Source organism: Talpa europaea (assembly GCF_964194135.1).
Source record: "Talpa europaea genome assembly, chromosome: 7".
Taxonomy (NCBI): domain Eukaryota; kingdom Metazoa; phylum Chordata; class Mammalia; order Eulipotyphla; family Talpidae; genus Talpa; species Talpa europaea.
The window spans coordinates 69702110-69721987 of record NC_140074.1 but is presented as its reverse complement, the minus strand read 5'-3'; the positions used below and the strand labels follow the sequence as shown (position 1 = coordinate 69721987).

Sequence of the window (19878 nt, the reverse complement as noted above, 5' to 3'; positions counted from 1 at the left end):
GAGCAAAGTCATCTAAGCAGGCGGAGGCCCGGGGCCACTGCTCTTTTTTAAGGGTCAGGGAAGCCTATCTGAAAAGATGCCTTGTGAGCAGCACTCTGGACACCGTGAGCGTGTGAGCGTGTGTGCCCCACCAATCCCTGGGGTAGATTGTCTAGGGAAGAAAGGGCCAGGCCCTGAGGGCGAGTGTGCTTGGCCTGTGTGGGGCAGACAGGGAGGCTGTGCACTGGACGGAGAGGCTGTGGGGAGGAGGGCAGAGAGGAGGCTGCATACCAATGTAGGCTGCATGTAAAAGTTCTCTGGTTTTGCTTTGAGTGACAGAGGAGGCCCCTGGGAGAATCCAAGCAGAGGAATGATTTGAGTCTGACTTGGAGCATGATAGTCATGTCAGCCGCTCTTTTGCAGCTTTGTCCTTAGACGCTGTCTTGTCCCACGTGTTCTCAGTGTCTTAGCATTGCTGACATCACCTCCAGTTACCGGGGTACAATGGGGATGTAGCAAGGTCACTGTCTTTTTTATTTTTTTAAAGATTTGTTTATTTTTATACAAGAATTGGGGTACAGGCCAGAGATGTGGGGGGTGAGAGGATTCACTAGACACAGAGCAGGGAACAGAACAGGCAGACAGACCGAAGTACCCTGCTGAGGGGAGCAGTGGGCGAGACAGGAGAGGTCTGTCCCGCCATGTGGGTTTCTCCCTGGCCGGCCGGGAATCAAACTTGTGCTGCAGTGGCTACAGATTGCTTCATAGGCAGCATCTCAACCCCTGTGCCACCAGGGAGGCCCCAAGGTCACTATCTTTGCTTTCACACAGTCCTGGCTCCTCTTCTGAGCTCTGCACCCCTGAGTGAGGCTTAGTCTTTTTGAGCTTCACTTCCTCATGTCCATGAATTGGTGGCTCAAAGGCACATACTTTTTGGAGTGCCTGTGAAGATTACATGAGAGGACGTGTCACGCATCTCTTTTGTCCACACTGCTCTGGCTGAGGGTGGAATTGACCTCTCTGTGGGGTTTGGGTAAGTCACCCCAAGTTGGAGGTAACCTCTCCTTCCATGCCGGTGGGGTCTTTTCAGGGTGCAGGAGGAGCTGAAGTCAAGGGAGCAGCTGCTCTCCCAGAACGACAAGCTGCTCCAGTCCCTGCGTGTGGAGCTGAAGGTGTACGAGAGGCTGCACGAGGAGCACAGGGGAGCACAAGGTACCAGACCTAGTGAGTGGGCTGGGAGCTGCATACTGGGCTCTTCTCTGAGCCTCACACCCCACACTTGCCTCGTGGGGAGTGTGGTATGTGAGGAAGCAAGTGCTCTGGCACCGTCTTCTTCTGAAGACTCCACAGGAAACACAAGGACTTGGGCTGAGGAGTTAGCCTGGATTCTCAGTGCCTCGTGCCTGGCCTTGTGACCTTCTGTAATGCCCTCACCCCGAGGGCCTTTTCCTTCCTCTGGAAAATGTGTCTCATAATATCTGCTCCGTAGAGTTGAGTGAACATTGAAAGCACATGAAGCCCCAGCACCATAGCTGGCACATGGGAGATGCTCAGGACATGACTTTATTGTCATTCTCCTGCTGCTATGTATTCGCTCTGCCTTTTCATTCAGCAGATACTTAGAGCATCCCTACTACATGCTGGCCGTGGCTCTGGAGACAGTTGTTAGCTCTGGCCCATTGATTGTGTTTCCTGATAGAGATACCTGATAGGAGCGACTTGACTAAGTCTAATGTTTCAGAATCAATTTTGAGGTGTGGTTGGGTTTTTTTTTTTAACTAATTTTCTAGATGGTTTCTCCCTACTGAAAGTTTATCTAGAAAAGGGTCACAACTTTCATTTTCTCTTTAAGTTCCTTTTCTTATTCTTGCTTTTGTGCTTTTTAATATACTGTAGCTCTTAAAATCAGCCCCTTTCATTCTATAATTCTAGCCCAAATAGATTTTATTACTACTATACATAATTTCGGGGTTTGGTGTGCAATTTGCAAGGCTTTTATGGCCAGAAGCGAAAATTAATTTCCAGCTCTTATTTAGCCTGTGGAATAGCAGCAATTAAGCCTGCCAATATTTTTGTTTTTAAAGTCAAGTTGTTATTTTAAATTGTACCTAGTTCTTAGGAAGGGGCGGGTTATGGTGGTGCATTTAAAACACTGCTGAGCTCCTTTGATGACTGACCCTTTGGTGGTAGAAGATGTCAAGGTTCCCTTTGCACATGTTCACAGAGGCCGGAGCAGAGGCGTCGGGAGAAGGCTGCAGGGGGCAGGACCCTTTCAGTGACCTGCACGACCTCCTTACAGAGATCCAGGCTCTGCGGGCACAGCTGGAAAGGAGCATCGAAACCAACAGCACGCTGCAGAGCAAGCTGGAGGAGCAGCTGGCACAGAGTGGGCAGAAGGCTCCAGAAGCAGTACTCACCCTGGATCTCCAAGCCCTGTCCATCTCCGAGCAGCCCCTTCAGCTAGACAAACATGGTACTGCTCCTGCCTCTGCCCACTGTGAAGTGCTGCCTGTGGGACATGTGGGCTCCTGAACGGTGCCCTTGCCCCACAGAGGTGTCTTCCCACTGACAGCAGACATGCTCTGTTCTGGAAGCCAGGGGACCTGACCACTAATTAGCTGTCACCTTTGGCAAAAAGATGTTGTCTCTGTCTGGGGCCTTGTGATTCTCAGGGAAGAATGCTCCGGCTTCCAGCTGCCCCCTTTGCCTTGGGTCTTGCTTCCTCCATCCATCTAGTTCTTCCCACGTTGTGACTCCACTGCTGAAAATCCCTTTCACTCTCTGTTACTGTCTTTAAAAGAGAGCAGCCTAACCCTCTTCCTGTGACTGTCACTGCCTTTTGGGATCTAGAAAGCTTGCTGGTAGTTTATGAAGTGGTTCTGCTTTGCATTTGCTGGTGGGTTTATTGCCTGGCCTATAAAGGCCTATGAGCTGGGAAGGCCCTGTGAGCTGGGAGGGGGCAAGATTGGGCTCGCTCAGCCACTTCTCTGCTGGCTGCCCAGCACAGGACTGGGAACAAACCTGCAAATAGTTAAAGCACTCCACCAGGCCATCCTTGCTGCTCTGTGGACGAAGGAACTAAGGTCCAGAAAGAACTAGACTTGCCCTAAGTGACATAGCAAGTTGGAGGCGGAGCTGGAGCTAGAAACCACCTCCTAGCTCTGAGTTCAGTTCTGTTCCTAGCCACCACCTGACTTTCTCAAGACTGAATCTGGGGGACATCATCCTAAAGCCCGCAGAGTGGACACAAACATCCAGTGGGGATGGGGAATGCCTACGTACCTTATAAATGTTTCATACAAAAGTTTAGACTTATCTTTACTTGGATTGGGAGTTAGGTCCATTGCCTTTAATTTTCAGAAATGAAAGTCTGTTACAGGGCCCCTGTCAACCTGCCTTAGAACTTGTAGTGCTTGGTCATAGGTTTCTCCTTGATAAGGATTTAAAAATTTTAACCAAAAAGCTGAATTTGTATTTAAAAAAGGAGGAAAACCTTCATAAATCTACAAAGTAATATACAGCCACCAGAGAGCTGGATGCCTTCTGCCTGGGATGTGAGTCCATGATGGACACTGCTGTTTTAACTGTCGATCTGCTCCTGGCCCTTTTTGGTGCTTTGAGATAGGACCAAGGAAATTGGGGTGAGGGGGAGACTGAAGCAGGCAGAATGGTTCAGTGCTTGGGATGTGCAAGAAGGGAAGTTGTCAACTGAAACGAGGGGGCCATTACCAGCCTTTCCCTGCTTGTGAAATTTGTCCAGGATCAAACCTGGGCGAGCCTCGCCAGAGGCATCCAGGAAAGTGCGTGTTCAGAATCCACAGTGCTGCCTCCTCAGAAAGTCTTCCACTGCTTTGATTTGAATATATCGTAGGTGGCCGCAGCATTTCTTCCTTTGCAAACAACTTCTCAGGACTGTGTTTAAGTGCTCCTGTGCTCTGCTCTTAAGGCTGCTATCTTTAGCAGAAAGCGATCCCTCTCAGGGGCCAACTCCACGGAGTTGATGCCCTGACTCCTTGGCGTCTGGAATTGCTCTGCACCCTTGGGAGGTGCCTGGTGGAAAGGAGCCAGGAGGGTATCCCAAGGTCTGGACACAGTCCTCACTCTGCCCTCCACTCCCGGGGGCGTGGGGGTGGGGGGGACGGTGCGGCTCTAGGCAGATCACTTCCTGTCTCTGCCCTGGTCTCCTCTTCCATGAGGTCTGAACTATGCTGCCCTCCTGTCCACTGAGCTCCTGGGAGTTCAGGTGCGAATGTGCTTTCTGAATGATAAATCATGCAGATCAGCTTGCACAACATCGCCCTGGTTTGGCCTCCTAATATTATTTCAAGTTCTCAAGCCCTATGTTGGGTCGTTTTTCTTGTGTGGGTTAAGCAATGGTCTTCACACTCACCCCGCAGCCCAAAACAGATTCCAGCTCAACATTGCCCTGCCCTGCAGTGTGTCCCCACAGCCCTCACAGTTCTGCTCTGCACCCCGCCACCTCCTGCCCTGGACCCAGGGCTCAGCCATATGAGTTGTTTAATTCTCCCTGCGTGGGTCACGGCCGCTTATGTGTCTGTGCCCTTGCCTCTGCTCCTCCCACCTCGGGGTTGCCAGCACCCCTGAGCTCCCACAGCCCTGTGTTCGCCTTCCTCAGCCCCGACCACCTTGAGGTGAAACTGCCTGTTTGTTTGTCTAGACCCGAAGGTCCTTCCAAGGAGGGGATTGAGCTGCTTATCCTATGTCCCCGTGTTCCACACATGGCCTGGCAGGTGGTGCTCAGGGAAGAGCTGAAGAGGTCCTAGTGTGTATCGGACACTTTGTTATTCTCATTCACTTTTCTCTGTCAAACACTGATGACGGTGAAACCAAAACTTGTGACGGTTTATTTCCTTTCCTTATTTTGCATTTTGTAGATAGTGACAGCTGTCCTATGGCAGTTGGTAGTTCCTATGATCTGTTCGACTCCACCCTGGCAATGCCACCAAGATCAGGTATAAATTGATTTCTGGGTAACCATAGCAGGCTTGGGTTCGGCAGGACGACCTTTTAAATAAAGAAAAGGGGTCCTTGGTCCCAACTCACGAGGGTGTTGAGCAGGTTTTGGGGTTTCAGATTCTCAGCATCTCTAGCTGGTGAGCCTCCCCATACCCCCCGCCCCCAAGCCCGCTGAGTCCTTCCCAGGTGTCACCAACCTCAGCAGCCTCTTGGGTCTCCGCTGCCCTAGCGTGATGTGACCACTGCAGCATGGCTTTCAGGCCCTCCAGCATCTTGCCCGGTGGCTAGTCTGAGCCTTTGCTTGCGTGTTGCCATCCAGATGGGCCACCGCCTGCAGACAGGTCTACCCTGCCTCTCACTGGGACCTTGCAGTAAGGCACCTCTTGTTACCAAACCTTCTTTGTCTCCATCTTTGCCAGGGAAAACCCTGCTTCCTCAAAACTCTTTATGAACGCAGGCTTCTCTGTGACTTAATTTTCCTCATGTTTCCAGACGTGTGTTGATCCTAGGGTAGAAGCAGCCGGTTTTTCCCTCTCTTTAGAGTAAGTCTTGTTGCCTGTTCAGCCTAGCTCAGCTGTTGCTTCTTCTAGGAAGCCTTCCCTTTCTCGCTCCTGCACAGAGTCTTGTCTTCCTCTGAGCTGCTCTTCCTCTTGTGTCGTTATGTCTCCCACATAGGGTCTTGATTCCACGTAGACCCGGGGCTCCTGGAATCCCAGTTTGATTCACCTGTGAATCGGGGGTTTTCTGCAAGGTGGTGACTGATAAGTATTGGTTGAATTCAGTGAGCTCCTCTCACAAGAAGCATGAGCTCAGCATGGGCTAGTAGGCAGACTGAAGGCCGGGAGCCAGGCCTCTGCCCTCCAGGCCTCATCAGGTGGCTTGCCGGAGGGCTGCTCTTAGCTCTCCTGCTCGACTTCAGCATTGAAAGCCTGCCGAACTCAGGGTGCTGCCCATAGAGATCGGCCTTCTCCCCTCTTATTCTGCAGCTTCCAAGTCTCCTCAGCTCTCTGCAGATGACATGGACTCCCTCTCCTGTGACAGTGGCAGCTCAGCTGTTGGCACCCAAAGCAAGTCCCACATGGTTCCTGCCTACCACCTGTGGGCCAGCACGAGTGGCCACCACATCCTGGGCCTTATTGAGGACTATGATGCCCTGTGCAAGCAGATCGGCCAGGGCCAGAGGCTCCTTGCTGAGATGGACACTCAGTTCCAAGAGGCTCCCAGCCCTACCAGTCGAGAGCTGGAAACAAAGGTAAGCAGAACAACAGAGCCTGGGGGAGAGAGATGCACCCTGGGAGCAGTAGAGGAAAGGGTCAGTCAAGGCTACTGGCAGGTGAGGGGTGTGCCTACACCCTCAGTAAGGTTCTGAGAGAGGGTGAGAGAGACTTTATATGGCCCTGTCCTGGCCATAAGCAGAGCTGCTATGGGGGGGCATGCTGATGCCCCCACCACTCACATGACTCACTGGCTGTGGGTTGCCTCCCAGGGGGGCTCTGGGTTGTGGTACAGTATGAGTGGGCCCACCATGGACCCTCTTCTTGGTGTGGTTACGATGGCTAATGCAGGTGGTTATTAATCATGGTTATTGATTGGGCTAAAATCACCACTGAAATGCTCTCATAATCTAATTCACCAGTCTTTAAGAAAAATAAATTGGTGTCTTCTGGCACCAGGCTCTTCTCAGCATGTGGAATTCAAGCCCCACAGAGCAGAGATTTATGCTGCTCGGTAAAGCTGGCTTGTCTGTAATCTTCAAGACTGCCTGTAACAACCTTCTCATCCCCTGGTACAGGGCCCACGCTTGGCGCCCCTGAGCAGGCTGGTCACCAGCGTGCGCACAGTCAAGCTGATCCTGGACGAGGCTGCGAGGTTACTAACGCTGCTCTGGAGGGCCTCCCTCCCCACCGATGGCCAGTGCACACATCACTGTGAACAGGTAGGGCCTGGCTCCTGGACCCTGAGCTCAGGGCTGCTGCTGTGTCTTCACCTCCTCTGAGTCTGCTTCACATGTGTTCTAACCCATCCTTGTGCCCCTCTGAGCTTGGCCTGAGGCCATGACTGTGTCCCCCCTCCTGGCACATCTTTGTTGAGAGTGGCAGCGTTTCCTGTTAGACGGGCAGAACTGGTTTGAAAGCACAAGTATTTGAACCCAAAGTCCCAGTTGTACTCATTCCTTTCTACTCACAATCTCTTTTGTCTTAGATGCCTTTCTCTGGACTTTCTGATTCTTTTTCTAACTTTCAGCATCCTATTTTAGTGGGCCTGCTTTAAAATCTATTTTAACTACTTAGAAATGACAGGTTCCCAGTCAGCAGTCAGACAGAGCAGAAGCAGTCCCCAGGTAGGTTTGGGGGGGAGGGGGCATGTCTAATGACAAGGTGAGTACCCACTCTGGTGAGCAGAGGACGGAGTTCCCTCCTTCTCACCTTCCAGGTTGTGGCTTAAATGTTCTCGAAGGTCAGAGAGGGCACCCTGATCAGTCACAGCATCCTCTTCTGTTTCATGATAGATTATAATTATATATTTGTTTAATGTCTGTCTCCTGTACTTTCCATGAGGGGTGAGGGGCCATGTCCATTTTGGTCATATTTTTGAATGAGTGAATGAATAATTTTTCATACTCCCAAACCAGTAACTTGTCCCTATGATTTTAAAGTACAGCGTGTCTGAATTAATCAATTCAGCCTCGATGTAATGTTTTTATCTTCAGTACATAGTGTATCTGTACTGGATGGAATTCAGTTATTTCGGTTGTGTGTGTGTGTGTGTGTGTGTGTGTGTGTGTGTGTGTAAATGGAAGTTATAGTCACATTGATCTTCCCCACTTTCAAATGAATCTAGGGACCGGTCAGTGCTCCTGATTGGCGCCTTCCTTCCCAGGGTTTCTCGGATAATTGGTTATGCTCACTCTAGCATCACAGAATTTTAGAGTCAGAAAAAGAGCCTTAGAAATGCCCCTGTGTGGTTGCGAGTGTACATAAGACCCCTGTGTGGTGTGAAATTGCCTCCAGCCACTTTTCTGTCCCTGCCTGTGTTTCAGATAGTGCCTTTTTCTTGGTGTAAAATGTGTGTAAAGCAGATGTCCAAGTTTTCACCAGTAATCCCCAATGGTTTTTTACTACCTGGTGTTTTCTCTGAGTGTTACTAATTTGCCTTTTACATTTATACATCATCTGTATCTTCCAACACTACTCTGGAAAGTATATATCATATACATCAGTTTAATAAAATTTCTAGGAGGGGCACAAATATTTACCCATATTTGCTTATTAAAAATTTTTAATGGAGGGCCTCCCCTGGTGGCGCAGCAGTTGAGCACTGGGCTGCGAGGCTGCCCGCAGCCTCTGCAGTGCCGGTTCATTCCCCGACCACCAGCGAGGGCCCCACCAAAAAAAAAAAAAATTAATGGAAAGATAAACAATAACAATAAAACAGTCTATTTATTGGGGGAGAGGGAAAAGACTGGAAAGGCAGGGATGCAAGCCTATTCAGAAATCTATTCAGATTTCTCTGAATAGAACTTGTTTTATAGATTTGTCTTACACTGTTTAAATGCTTTACATAATTATAAATAAAAATACGTCAAAATGGGAAAGGAGGAATTTCTAAAAATTCGCAACAAGATTAAATAACCAAATTTTACTTCATATAATTTTGGAAGAAAAAACCACAGGAAGAAGAAACACTTCAAGACTAACACAACAGTGATGTGACTGAACACATTACTGGTGGAAATACCTGCGGGCAAACAGAACTGCAAAAAATGTAAATAAACTGCTGTCAGTGATTATATTGTTAGTAATAATGTTAGTATTGATTTTTGACTCATATTTCCATTGTGGGATAAAACAACTAACATTGAGATTTTTACTATAAGAGAAGAGATATATAAATTAAAAAACCAAAGAAGTGAAAATTTTGTAATCCTACATTTGACTTGGGGAGTATTGGTGTGAACTCATGATGTACATTTTATTAGAAAAATCTACTCATTTTCTCTACCTGAAAGGTTTGAAAAATGAGCACCTCCACTACCAAATTGTGGTTTCTCAATGCCTTTCCCACTGAAAGGAACTAGGACTCCTTGCAGACATTGCTTGAATCTAGGCCCAGAGCAGGAAATGTACACTGTAAACTTAGAACATCTTTTCATTCTAGGAAAATAGAGGAAACAAGGAAGTGAAACCCGTATGTTTATGGTAGTTCTCACTCTATGGTTCCTGGATCAGCTTCAACAGGATCATCTGAAAAAGCATAGGAAATGGAAATTTTGGGGTCTTGAGACCTGAATCAGAAAGTCTGGAGTGGGCCCCAGCAGCCTGATTTTTATAAGCTCTCTAGGTAGCTTTAAGAATCACTGGATTAAAAGAAACTGAAAATACTTGTCAGTTGAATGTAAGATGTGGTGTTCATTTGAATGCTAAATTAATATACCATTTGTTAAAAAAATAAAATTAGGGTTATAATCAGGAAAATTTGTCTATGGACAAACATATTTGGTAATACCAAGGAACTGTTGTCATTGTTTTAGGTATCACAATGGTATTATGGATCTTTTAAGAATCCTTTTCTTCTGAAGAAAAAAGCTGAGCTATTTTATGGATGAAATGATTGATGTCTAGGATTGGGTTTAAAATAATATCAGGGTCAGGATGGGCAGGGGTGTAGGTAAAACAAGTTTGGCCTTGATTTGGTCATTGCTGAAACTGGATGGATACCTGGCAGTTCTTTATCCATTTTTTTTTTCAGGTTTAATAGTTTATTTTATTTTTTTCACATTTTATTTAAATTTTATTTTTTATATTCCCCATACAATTACAACCCCCTTATTCTGACCCCAATCCCCTTCTTTCCCCACCCCCCACTCCTCATAGAGTGACTCTGGTTCATAGTTGTTTGTTGATTTTGATATTTTCTTTCTTATAGTTATTCTTTCTCCTGGTCCCTTATTTAAGTTTTCTAGATTCCTGCTATGAGTGAGACCATCCAGTATTTTTCTTTTTCTTTCTGGCTTATTTTGCTGAGCATGATCCCTTCCAGCTCCATCCATGTTGCTACAAATTGCATGTGTTTATCTTTTTTGAATGCTGAGTAATATTCCATGGTGTATATGTACCACATCTTCTTGATCCAGTCATCTATTTTTGGGCATTTGGGTTGTTTCCAAAGCTTAGCTATTATAAACAGTGCTGCTATAAACATAGGGGTGCAGGTGCTCTTTGGAATTGATGTTTCTATGTCCTTTGGGTAAGACCTGAAACCATGAAATACATAGAAGGAAATATAGGTGAAACACAACGTGATATGCACATCAAAGACATCTTTACAGACACATCACCCAAAGCAGTGATAGTGAAGGCAAAGATCAACAGCTGGGACTACATCAAATTAAAGAGCTTCTGCACAGCAAAAGAGACAATAACAAAAACAAAGAGAAACCCCACCGACTGGGAGAAAATTTTTGCACACAACACTAACGATAAAGGACTGATCACAAAAATCTACAAAGAGCTGATGAGACCCAACAAAAACATTTTTTTTTAATTGATGTAACATCGGTCTACAACACTGTCTGTGACTCAGATGTATGTCACACGCCACATCCGCCACCAAAGCACCCATCTTCTTTCATCAAACCATTTGTTCTCCTTCCGACTTTGTTCCCCTCCCCACCCTCTACCCTCCTTTAGTAGCCTCTGTTCTGCAGTCATATTTCTAAGATTTGTTTTGGTTTAGTTTTGTCGGTTTCTTTCTTTTTTTTTCCTCTATAGTCCACCTGTAAGTGAAATCATTTGGTATTTGTCCCTCTGAATTATTTCACTTAGCGTAGTCCCCTTCAGTTCCATACATGTTGTCACAAATGGCAAGAGTTCAACTTCTTTATAGTATCTGAGTAGTACCCCATAAATGCCTTCAACCTAGTAGTTTTGTATTCTCCAGCTAGATACCTAGGAGTAGAATTGCTGGATCACATACCTATTCCTAACATTTTGAGGAATCTGCAGGCCGTTTTCCATAGCAGCTGGGTAGGTCTATAGTCCCACCAACAGTGTTCGATGGTTTCTTTTTCTCCACACCCTTACAGATACTTGTTATTTCTGTTTGTTTGATATGGGCCATTCTCACTCAGGTGAGATGGTTTTTATTTCATTGTGATTTTGATTAGCATTCCCCTGATGGTAAGTGATGGTAAACTTTCTTTCATGTGCCTGTGGGCCATTGTCTTCTTTGGAGAAGTGTCTATTTAGCTCTTCTGCTCATTGTTTTGGTTGGGTTATTTTGTTGTTGAATTGTATGCGTTCTTTGTAGATCTTGGATATTAGCCCTTTTTCAGATGTATGATGTGCCAACACTTTCTCCCATTCAAAGAATGTCAGTAGGGTATCTTTGTGTGAATGATAGTTTCTTTCACTGTAGAGAGCATTTTAGTTTGATGTAGTCATGTTTGTTTATATTCTGTTTTGATTTTCTTGACTTTAGAGACAAATACATCACAGAAACCAGTGTTAATGGAGTGATTTGCCTGTTTCCTTCAGTGCATTTAATGGTTTCAGGTCTTGCATCCCAGTCTTCAATCCATTTTGAATTTTTGTGTGATATGTGAGAGAGTGGTCTCATTTAATTTTTCTGCATGTGCTGTGGATTCTCTATATCTTTCTCTTGCCCAGTTGGTCTAGCTAAGACTTCCAGTACTGTGTTGAAGAGTAGTGGTGAGAGTAGACATCCTTTTCTTGTACCTAATTTAGAGGAAAAGCTTTCAGATTCTCACCATTGAGTATGGTGCTATCTATGGGTTTGGGTTATATGTGGCCTTCATTATGTTGAGAGATGTTCCTTCTATCCCTTTTTACTGAGTGTTTTTATCCTGAATGGATGCCATAGCTTGTCAAATGCCTTCTCTGCATCTATTGATATGATCATATGATTTTTGGCTTCTGTTGATGTGATGAAATCACATCGATTGATTTGCATATGTTAAGCATTCTTACATCCCTGGAATAAATCCCACTTGATCACGTTGCATAGTTCTTTAAATGTGTTGTTGAATTTGGTTTGCTAGGATTTTGTTGAGGATTTTAGCATCTGTGTTCATCAGGAATATTGGTCTGCTGTGTGTGTGTGTGTGTGTGTGTCTTATCTGCTTATCACCCTATTCCTTATACTTTGCGTATGTTTGAGATTTTTCATTATGAAAAAGAAAACAACAAAACCCAGCTCCAGACATCAGGCGGGATGTTCTTGGTCTCTTTGGAGGGGAGTAGCTTCACGTGAACTCTGTGCTCACCTCTCTGACTCTGGTCAGAGTCACTCTATTGAGATCCTGTTTTGTGTTAGGCATTCTCTTACACATTCAGCATCTCATTTCATCGCTTAGGGAGTTTGTTGTTCATATTCCCATTTTCCCAAAGTAGGAACAGAAACACCCTTACTCCAAAGCAACACTAGCTAGGAAGTGACTGAGTGACCTTTTTACCACGGTGTTTATTCATCCTGTATGAAGATTTTAGTCCAGAAAAACAGTAGATACATAAATAATTAAAATCCCTTGTTTTAAGTGCTGGGTAGAATATGTACGCAGTGTTTGGAGACTGCTGACTCCAGTTAGTTGGCAGATGGTCTCACGCGCCCACTCTGCCATGTGCTGGTGGGCAGAGGGAAGAATGGAGGCTGCCTTCAGGGAGCTTGTGGTCTGGCAGGGAAGCAGACGCATCCCTGTCAGGCACCAGCCAGCATGAAAGGGGCAAGGATAGGGAAGCAGTGGCACCCAAGGGAGCTGTAGCCACTGGCCTCCTGGTGGAGAAGGGGTCTCAGGGCAAGCTTGGGGCAGGGGAGCAGTCGTCACTCTCCCTGTCCTTGGGCACTTCTCTGGACTCCCCCCTGCAGAGTCCTGGTAGTACAGGGGTCAGCCCTGCTTACAGTTACGGAGCTAAGGCTCTGGGTGTAGTGTGACTGTGTCTTGGGACGTGTGGCCTGTGAAGCCAGGACCAGAACTTGTGTTTTGTGGTCTCTTACTACGAGGCAGAGTCAAAGGAAACCTCATGTTTAAATTAGGATCTGTTTTGGAAGAATAGTAGAAATCCTTGTAGGTGACAGGGCTGGTTAATCTCATAAGTAGGTTAAAAAATCAAAAAGTGATTCATTTCTTAAACAGTTTAACTCCAAGCTGTTAAATGTACATTCATTTGCCATCCTTTGATGTGGGGCCAGAGCCTGTTCTTGAATAAGGGTCTGCTGATGGGGCTCCACGTCTTCTTTCTTTTTTTCCTAAATGACATCCATAATGTATATCTGTCACTTACAATTTCTGTTTCTTTAAGATGAAGAAAAAACTTAGACACTGCAAAGCAATTTGAATATAGAGTTCTTCTAGACTCTGTTCCTCCCACATCTTTTATAGTTGATTCACCCACACCTAATTTGCCAGAAATGTGTTTTATAGTGATTTGCCTTTGTCAAGTCTTTCCCGAAGCACATGTTAGTTTCCATACAACCAGTTCTCTCTTTCCAGACATATATTTCCTGGGTTTGCTTAACACTTAATTGAATTTTGTAACTAACTAGAAGTACAACCGCCATAAACAAGTTTGGAAACAACACTAAAGGTGACTCTTCCTAAGACTTCACTGACGCGCAGCATCACCCACCAGCAGAGAGCAGCCACTCAGGGCATCTTCCAGGCCAGGATTTTATAAACCAAGAAGTGTCCTGTGCCCTGTGAACTCCTTCACGGAGGCTGCTAACCAGGGTGTGCATATTTGGCGGTGGGGCGTGGGAGGGACAAGGGGCTCTCTGATTTTGCCCATCCACTCTCTTCTCAGCTCTGAAAAATCAAAATACACTCTCCTAAAAAACTTCCCGATTCTCTTTTTAAGATTTAAGCATTGATTTTTTTAAAAAGTCAGCATTGTCACTTTGTAAAATAATCGCAATTTTGGTAAATTTTTTAAAATGAAATATAAAACCTTCCAAATCACATTTCTCAGAGATAATCACTATTACCATTTTGATGCCATCTCGTCACATCTTCTTGGCCACGTCTGTGGCTGCAGATGTGCCTCTTCCACGTAATGGCACAGGAACGCCTGATACCTGGGCTCTCCTTGCCACGAGTCACCTTCACCTCTCCATGTCGCTGAATAAAGTTCTGCATCAGTTTTACTAGCTGCAAAATTATCCCATGGATCTAAGTGTCCTGGTTTATCAAGCCCTATTGAAACACATCAGGTTGTTTATTTTTTCTTGCAATAAACAATGCCGAGACGAGCAGCTGTGAACACAGGTGTCTTCTCAGGACTAAGGCTGCGAGTGGACTGTGGGGCTGCAGGGGAAGCGCTGTTGGCTGGCTCAGCAGTGCGGGATGTGCACGTGGGCGCTGCTACACGGTCCCCATGCCTCACATCCTTGGACCTTGCTAGGACTGCTGGTCTTGTTGCAGAAAATGGCTTCTGGTTTTCACTCAAATACCTTTGTTAGTAAGATCGAGCATCTTTTAATGAGTTTTTGTAATTCTTCCTGTGTGATAGGACCTTGTATATTCTTTGTTCATTATTCTAATTCCTTTCCTCTTTAGACTGGAGAAATGAAGGCAGAGATCACCAAACTACACAAAAAATTGTTTGAACAGGAAAAGAAATTGCAAAACACTGTGAGGCTCTTGCATCTGAGCAAGCACCAGGAAAAAGTCATCTTTGATCAGTGTGAGTAGCTAGTGGCGGCTGCCTCTGAGACTGAACCCCCAACCCTGGCCAACTCACCTCAGCACCCAGGCCATTGTCTTGTTTGCCCCCTAATTTCTGGGTTTCCTTCCATACTTAATCCTTTCTGACCCACACAGACACATGAACAGACACATAACAAACCTTAGTGGCGGGGCCACTCTGTGCCAGGGGCTGTCATCTTGTGGGGCATGACGGGAATGTGTGTGGGGTCTCAAAGCACTGTGGGTGGGGATGATGTCACCCTGTCTTGGCAGAGGGCTCCTTGGACAAAGTCACCTGGACTGAGTCTGCAATGAGGAGTGTCAATGGTCAGGTGGGTGGGCAGTGCATGGACAAAGGCCGAGAGCAAGAGAGCAGGTTCTGTGTATGAGGAATCCCTGCAATTCTCATGCCTGGAGTCCATGCAGGCTGCAGGTGGTAGGACAAGGGCTGCGTTGCGAGCCGCCACTTGTGGTTGCTCCACCAGCGATGAGGGGCAGAGTTCCTGATCCGGGCAGGCCAGGAGGAGGGCCTTGGCCAGGCGATGAGGATCTTGAGTCAGGGATGGATCTGAGAAATGCTTCTCAAGAAAAATTGAGAAACTCTAGGTTGGAGAGATTGAGAAACTTCTGTAAGATCAATCCGTCCCTGAGTCCGGAGCATGGATGAGCATGGAGAGAGCTCTACTCCCAGCTCAAGTTCTCAGCACTCACCCCTGCGTGCTGGGCCGTCTCACCTCCCAGGGCCTCTTGGCAGCACAGGCCAGCCAGGCCTTGCGCTGTGCGCCTGTCAGCTTCCCTATCTTAGGAGAAGTGCTAATGGCAGTGCTTTCCACTCTGGAGGGGCCTGCCTGCCTTGTGGTGTTCTCTTATCAAAGCCCAACATTTCTGGGGCATTTCTGAAACACACAGAACAAAGATTATTGTCAAGTAGTTCTTCTCAGTCTCCATGGGAACCTTCTGAAAACAGACTCTTTGGGACTGGTGGGGCTTGAACTATGAAGGAGAGTTGCTCAGTGTCTGAGCAAGCCCAGGGCTCCTGGCCCGTCCCCCTGTCCCCTCTGCCAGGCTTGTATGACAGAGGTCAACAATCTGGTTCCTGCCAGTAGGAATTTCAGCCTAATGGGGAAAGTGCAACTATTAGCTGCAGGATGATGCTCCTGTTCAGGAGGTTGTTCAGGCTCTGGACTGACTAGATCTGCAGGGACGGGCAGGATCGGGTTCTGCAGGTAGCCTTGGGAGCAAAAACTGAGCGTTCAGGATAAGTTAGCATGTGCTGTGAGAGGAAAAGTGAGAGGGACATACAGACGGGTCACAAGGGCAAGAGTGGGCAGCAGGGAGGTACATGTCCATTGTGTGTTAGAAGGTCTCCCTGGCTGAGTAAAGTCGAGGGGCCAGGAATGTAGGAGGGGCCACTTTGGGGTCTGGCAGTCCCTCAGACAGGTAATGGGGAATCTTCCTTACCTCCATGAAGGAACTTTTATGAGGCAAGAGATCAGCATCTTCCCAAGGTCACCACCTGACCCCTATTCTGAATGAGCCTTTGGAGAAGTTGGGCTGTGTGTGTTGATGGGGCCTGTCAAAGGCCCACTCTTCCAGGAGTCTAAGTCAGAGAGGAAAAGGTCGAGGGACGAAGCGACCTTCCTTTACACTGAGAGCTCCCGGCTATCAGACCCTGCCCAGGTCAGGGTGTCAGATTGGCAGGGGCCTCAGGTGCACCCCAGTCACCTCCTGTCTTGGTGGACCAGGGCTTGCCCAGAGAGCCACATTGGGTTCTTCCATCAGCTAAAAGGCAGCAAAGGGGAAAAAATGCCCGGCACTTCTCCTGAGGTATTAGGAGCTGCTGTAAGAATTGCCCCGCCCTGGACTCCGGCCTTCACGTGCGTGATTTTCCTTGGAGTGGGTGCACCTCTTCCCAGGGCCACTTCTCTGGGGCCTGGGATAAGCCAGTCTGCGGCATTTGTTGGCCCAGACTCCCTTCTGCCTGCCCCACAAGCTCCCAGCCCGGAGCTGTGGGTCCTTGGCATGCCTTGGCATCGCTGGTCTTGCAGGCCTTGGTTGTAACGTGGGGCAGCCTGTTATACCTTCTGGTGTGGCCATCAGGTGCAGCCCAGAGCAGGGGAGGTGGCCCTTCTCCCTCTCCAGTAGACCCTCTGATCCTGGGCCGGTTGGGCCTCCTGCATCCCTCTGATCCAGATTCTTCAAGGCTGTTCACATGTTTAACCTTTTGTGGCTCAGGGGGTTCCTCCTCCCTGTACTTGGCTATACCCCATCTTTCTGGGCATCTAACTAATCAGCGTATTCTTCACTCTTTCCTCAGTGGTCGTGACCCACAAAATCCTTCGCAAGGCCAGAGGAAACCTGGAGGTAATGCCCCTTAAGTTTCAGAAAGGAAAGCATGGGGGGTACTCATGGGGGTGGGATCAGAAATGACTTCTTTGGAAAAGCGAGGTTGGAGGTGAAACCAGCCACATGCCCTTCCCACAGCTGTGCTGAAGGCCTGCTTTCAGTGGGGTGCTCGAGCTGAATTCATGCGTAGTTTTTACGAGTGAGAAATCCAGCAAAGGGTGCCTTGCACAGGGGAGGCATCTATGGATGGGTGTTTCCTGAGCGGGTGCAGACATACAGTCTTATTGTTGTTGGATCTGTAAATGTTCACGTCAGACACTTTGCCTTCAAGAGTGGTTTCAGAATAACAGCTTCACCTCTAATGCCGTCAGGCATTACTTCAGAAACCTTACTTTGGACCTAAACCTCTCTCTCCCTTCTTCTTCCCAGCTTAGGCCCGGGGGTGTGCATGCCGGAACATCCAGTCCCAGCAGACCAGGCTCCTAGGAGAATAGCAGCCAATAAAGCCTGTGGTGCCCCATCGACTGACTGGTTTTCACGCGCCCCCACTGCTGGGAACAAAGGTCGCCCGAGGCCGTCTTTTTCCCCCCTCAGTGTTTTCTTTCCCTGGTTTGGGTTGTTATTAAACAAGCCTCTGTGCCTGGGTGTGAGGGGATTTGGGCACCTGCATCTTGCTCTGGGCAGTACCTGGAGCTGGGGACTCCTGGGCACCTTGGGGTGCCGTCACACCCACCCCGATCTGCTTGGTGCCTTGCCAGCCCTGCAGCTGGAGGACTTGCAGATCTTACAAGTTGGGGATTACATAGTTTGTCTGGCACCTTAAAGCCCAGGTCCTGAACTCCCAAGGAGTGGGACAGCTGGAATCTCGGGAGTGGCCTGGCCCTCAGATGGCACGTGAGCTCTCTGCTGACCCCATTTAGGTGTCCAGAGAAGAACATTCACGTGTTGTGGCTGGGGCACTGCTGCCTGCTCCTGGCTTGTGCTTGGCAACTGTGGTAATATCCCAGGGCAGTCCCCAAGTGGGTCCTGTTCCCACTGCAGGAAAAACCCACCAAGGCCCATAGCGGAACTAGGTCCTGCAGTGTCCTCACAGTGGCGGTGGCGGTCTCCCCACTCTACAGTCCATGTTGCGGTCTGGTGTGTCTGTTGCTGCCTTGTCACTGATCGTCATGTTCAGTTATCCTCCACCTGTGCCCTGAGCTTTGTGACACCCTTGAGAAATGAACAGGGTAGGGCTTGGCCCTATTGGCACGTGGGCTCAATCATTACCGATCTAGGGTAATGGTGACAGACTAGATGTGACGCCAACTGCTCAGCTCCCCTCTGCTCTCCTGCCTCACGGCCCATGCCCACCACCTCAGTGCCTCTGAGCAGGCGTCGGCCAGGAGACTGCCTCGTGTGCAGCCTGCTGCCAGGAGTGTCTCGTCACGACTCAGCTCCCCCCGTTCTTTCCCCACTTCTGCCATCATTCTGGGGATTTGAGCATCTGCTTGTTGACCCCCTGCTTTGCTCTCCCCTACATTCCCTACTCTGACACTTCGCCTGATCTGTCTGCTTGGCTTGCTCCCTTGTCCCTCTGCTTTAACAATGGTCCCTTTCCCTCCATCCCTGTCCACAGTCTCCTTTCTCCTCTTCAGTTTCTTCTCCAGTTTTCTCAAGCCTTACTTCCTATGCCTGACTCTTCTCCCCACCTTACAGCACAAGGTGTTGAGTGAACGCAGGCACCTGGCTAGGGCGCCGGCCAACCAGAGCACGTGTGGCTTCCGTTACCTCATATCCCAGCACCAGCCCCTGACGAAGTGCCAAGGACTCCAGGTCTGGCTCCCGCCGGCACTCTGTGCTCCCTCTCTCACCGCCACACACCCTGCTCAGCTCGCTGCTTCAGCCTGGCACGCCCTCTCTGAGATGCCCCTCCCTCCCTTGCCTTTTCTAGCTTTGAATGAGTCTTTTGAAATCTTCCCCCTCCTTGGGCTTGGTGAACGGCCACTGCTCAGTCCAGTCCAGTCATGGAACCTACCCAGAGTAGTGATGACAGACCAAATGGGACGCCGACTGCTCAGCTCCCCCTCACTGGGGGTGGAGACTCCTGGCTGGTCTACATCACCCCTGTATTCACACGACAGCTGAGTGACTCATCCAAGACCCTTAGCTCATGTGTGATATGTCCTTCCAAACCCCAAATTTCATTCTCTGCTGCTGCTCCCGTGGCTCCCCAGACACTGCAATGGTTTGAGGAGAGGTGCGTCAGCTGGAGGTGTGGGGTGGAGGAGAGAGTCTCAGCCTGCCACCGCCCCTGCCTGTTCCCATCCAGTGAGTCAGTCAGTAAGGACCCTCCCTGCTTGGGTGTCTGTCAGCTCATCTCTCTCCACGAGAAGCATTTGCACAGGCACCTCTGTCCATCCCAGGGTGGGAAAACTCAGAGTTAGGCATAAAGTCCTGTGGCGGCACCTTTTTCAAGAAATCACACGATTGAGTTCTGGAAGGGAGGTCCAACTGGCATACAAGCCTTCTCGGGGTGGTGGGAGCGGGGGTCTGGTTCCTTGTCCCAAGTCACGTGCTTCTGTTCTCAGTCTCTCCACCTGCAAAAGGGGCACTGCCCTTCTGCCCCCAATCCATAGCTGTGAGCCTAAAAATTTGGAAGTAGCTCACATAGACCCTTCCCAAAAGTCAGCAACTCTTCATGCTTTTTCAGTAGCTGGGCTCCAAGTTTCTAAGCACCAGATTCCCATGCTGCCATGCAGAAGGGGACGCGTGGAGGGGTCTGGAGGGGATTGGGGTATGTAGAGTGAGTGAGTCAAAAATCAGGCCTTTTATGCTCTCCCGCCATAGCATCTATGACCGGCATCTGCAGTCTTGCACGTGCATCTGTAATTATA

At 48.3% G+C, this 19878-nt stretch overlaps 1 protein-coding gene across 1 annotated transcript in view; it reads left to right on the top strand.

Annotated features, from left to right (window-relative positions):
* The window catches only part of CDK5RAP2 (CDK5 regulatory subunit associated protein 2), a gene marked incomplete at both ends in the record, with an annotated part of 167128 nt that extends 149640 nt beyond the window's left edge, over positions 1-17488 (top strand). The window contains 8 exons of the mRNA XM_084237826.1: positions 1070-1191; positions 2204-2452; positions 4875-4952; positions 5943-6208; positions 6749-6892; positions 14528-14654; positions 16974-17020; positions 17432-17488. Of these exons, the coding sequence (XP_084093952.1) occupies positions 1070-1191; positions 2204-2452; positions 4875-4952; positions 5943-6208; positions 6749-6892; positions 14528-14654; positions 16974-17020; positions 17432-17488 (1090 nt within the window). The remainder of the gene's footprint in view (positions 1-1069; positions 1192-2203; positions 2453-4874; positions 4953-5942; positions 6209-6748; positions 6893-14527; positions 14655-16973; positions 17021-17431) is intronic.
* Positions 17489-19878: the final 2390 nt, after the last annotated feature.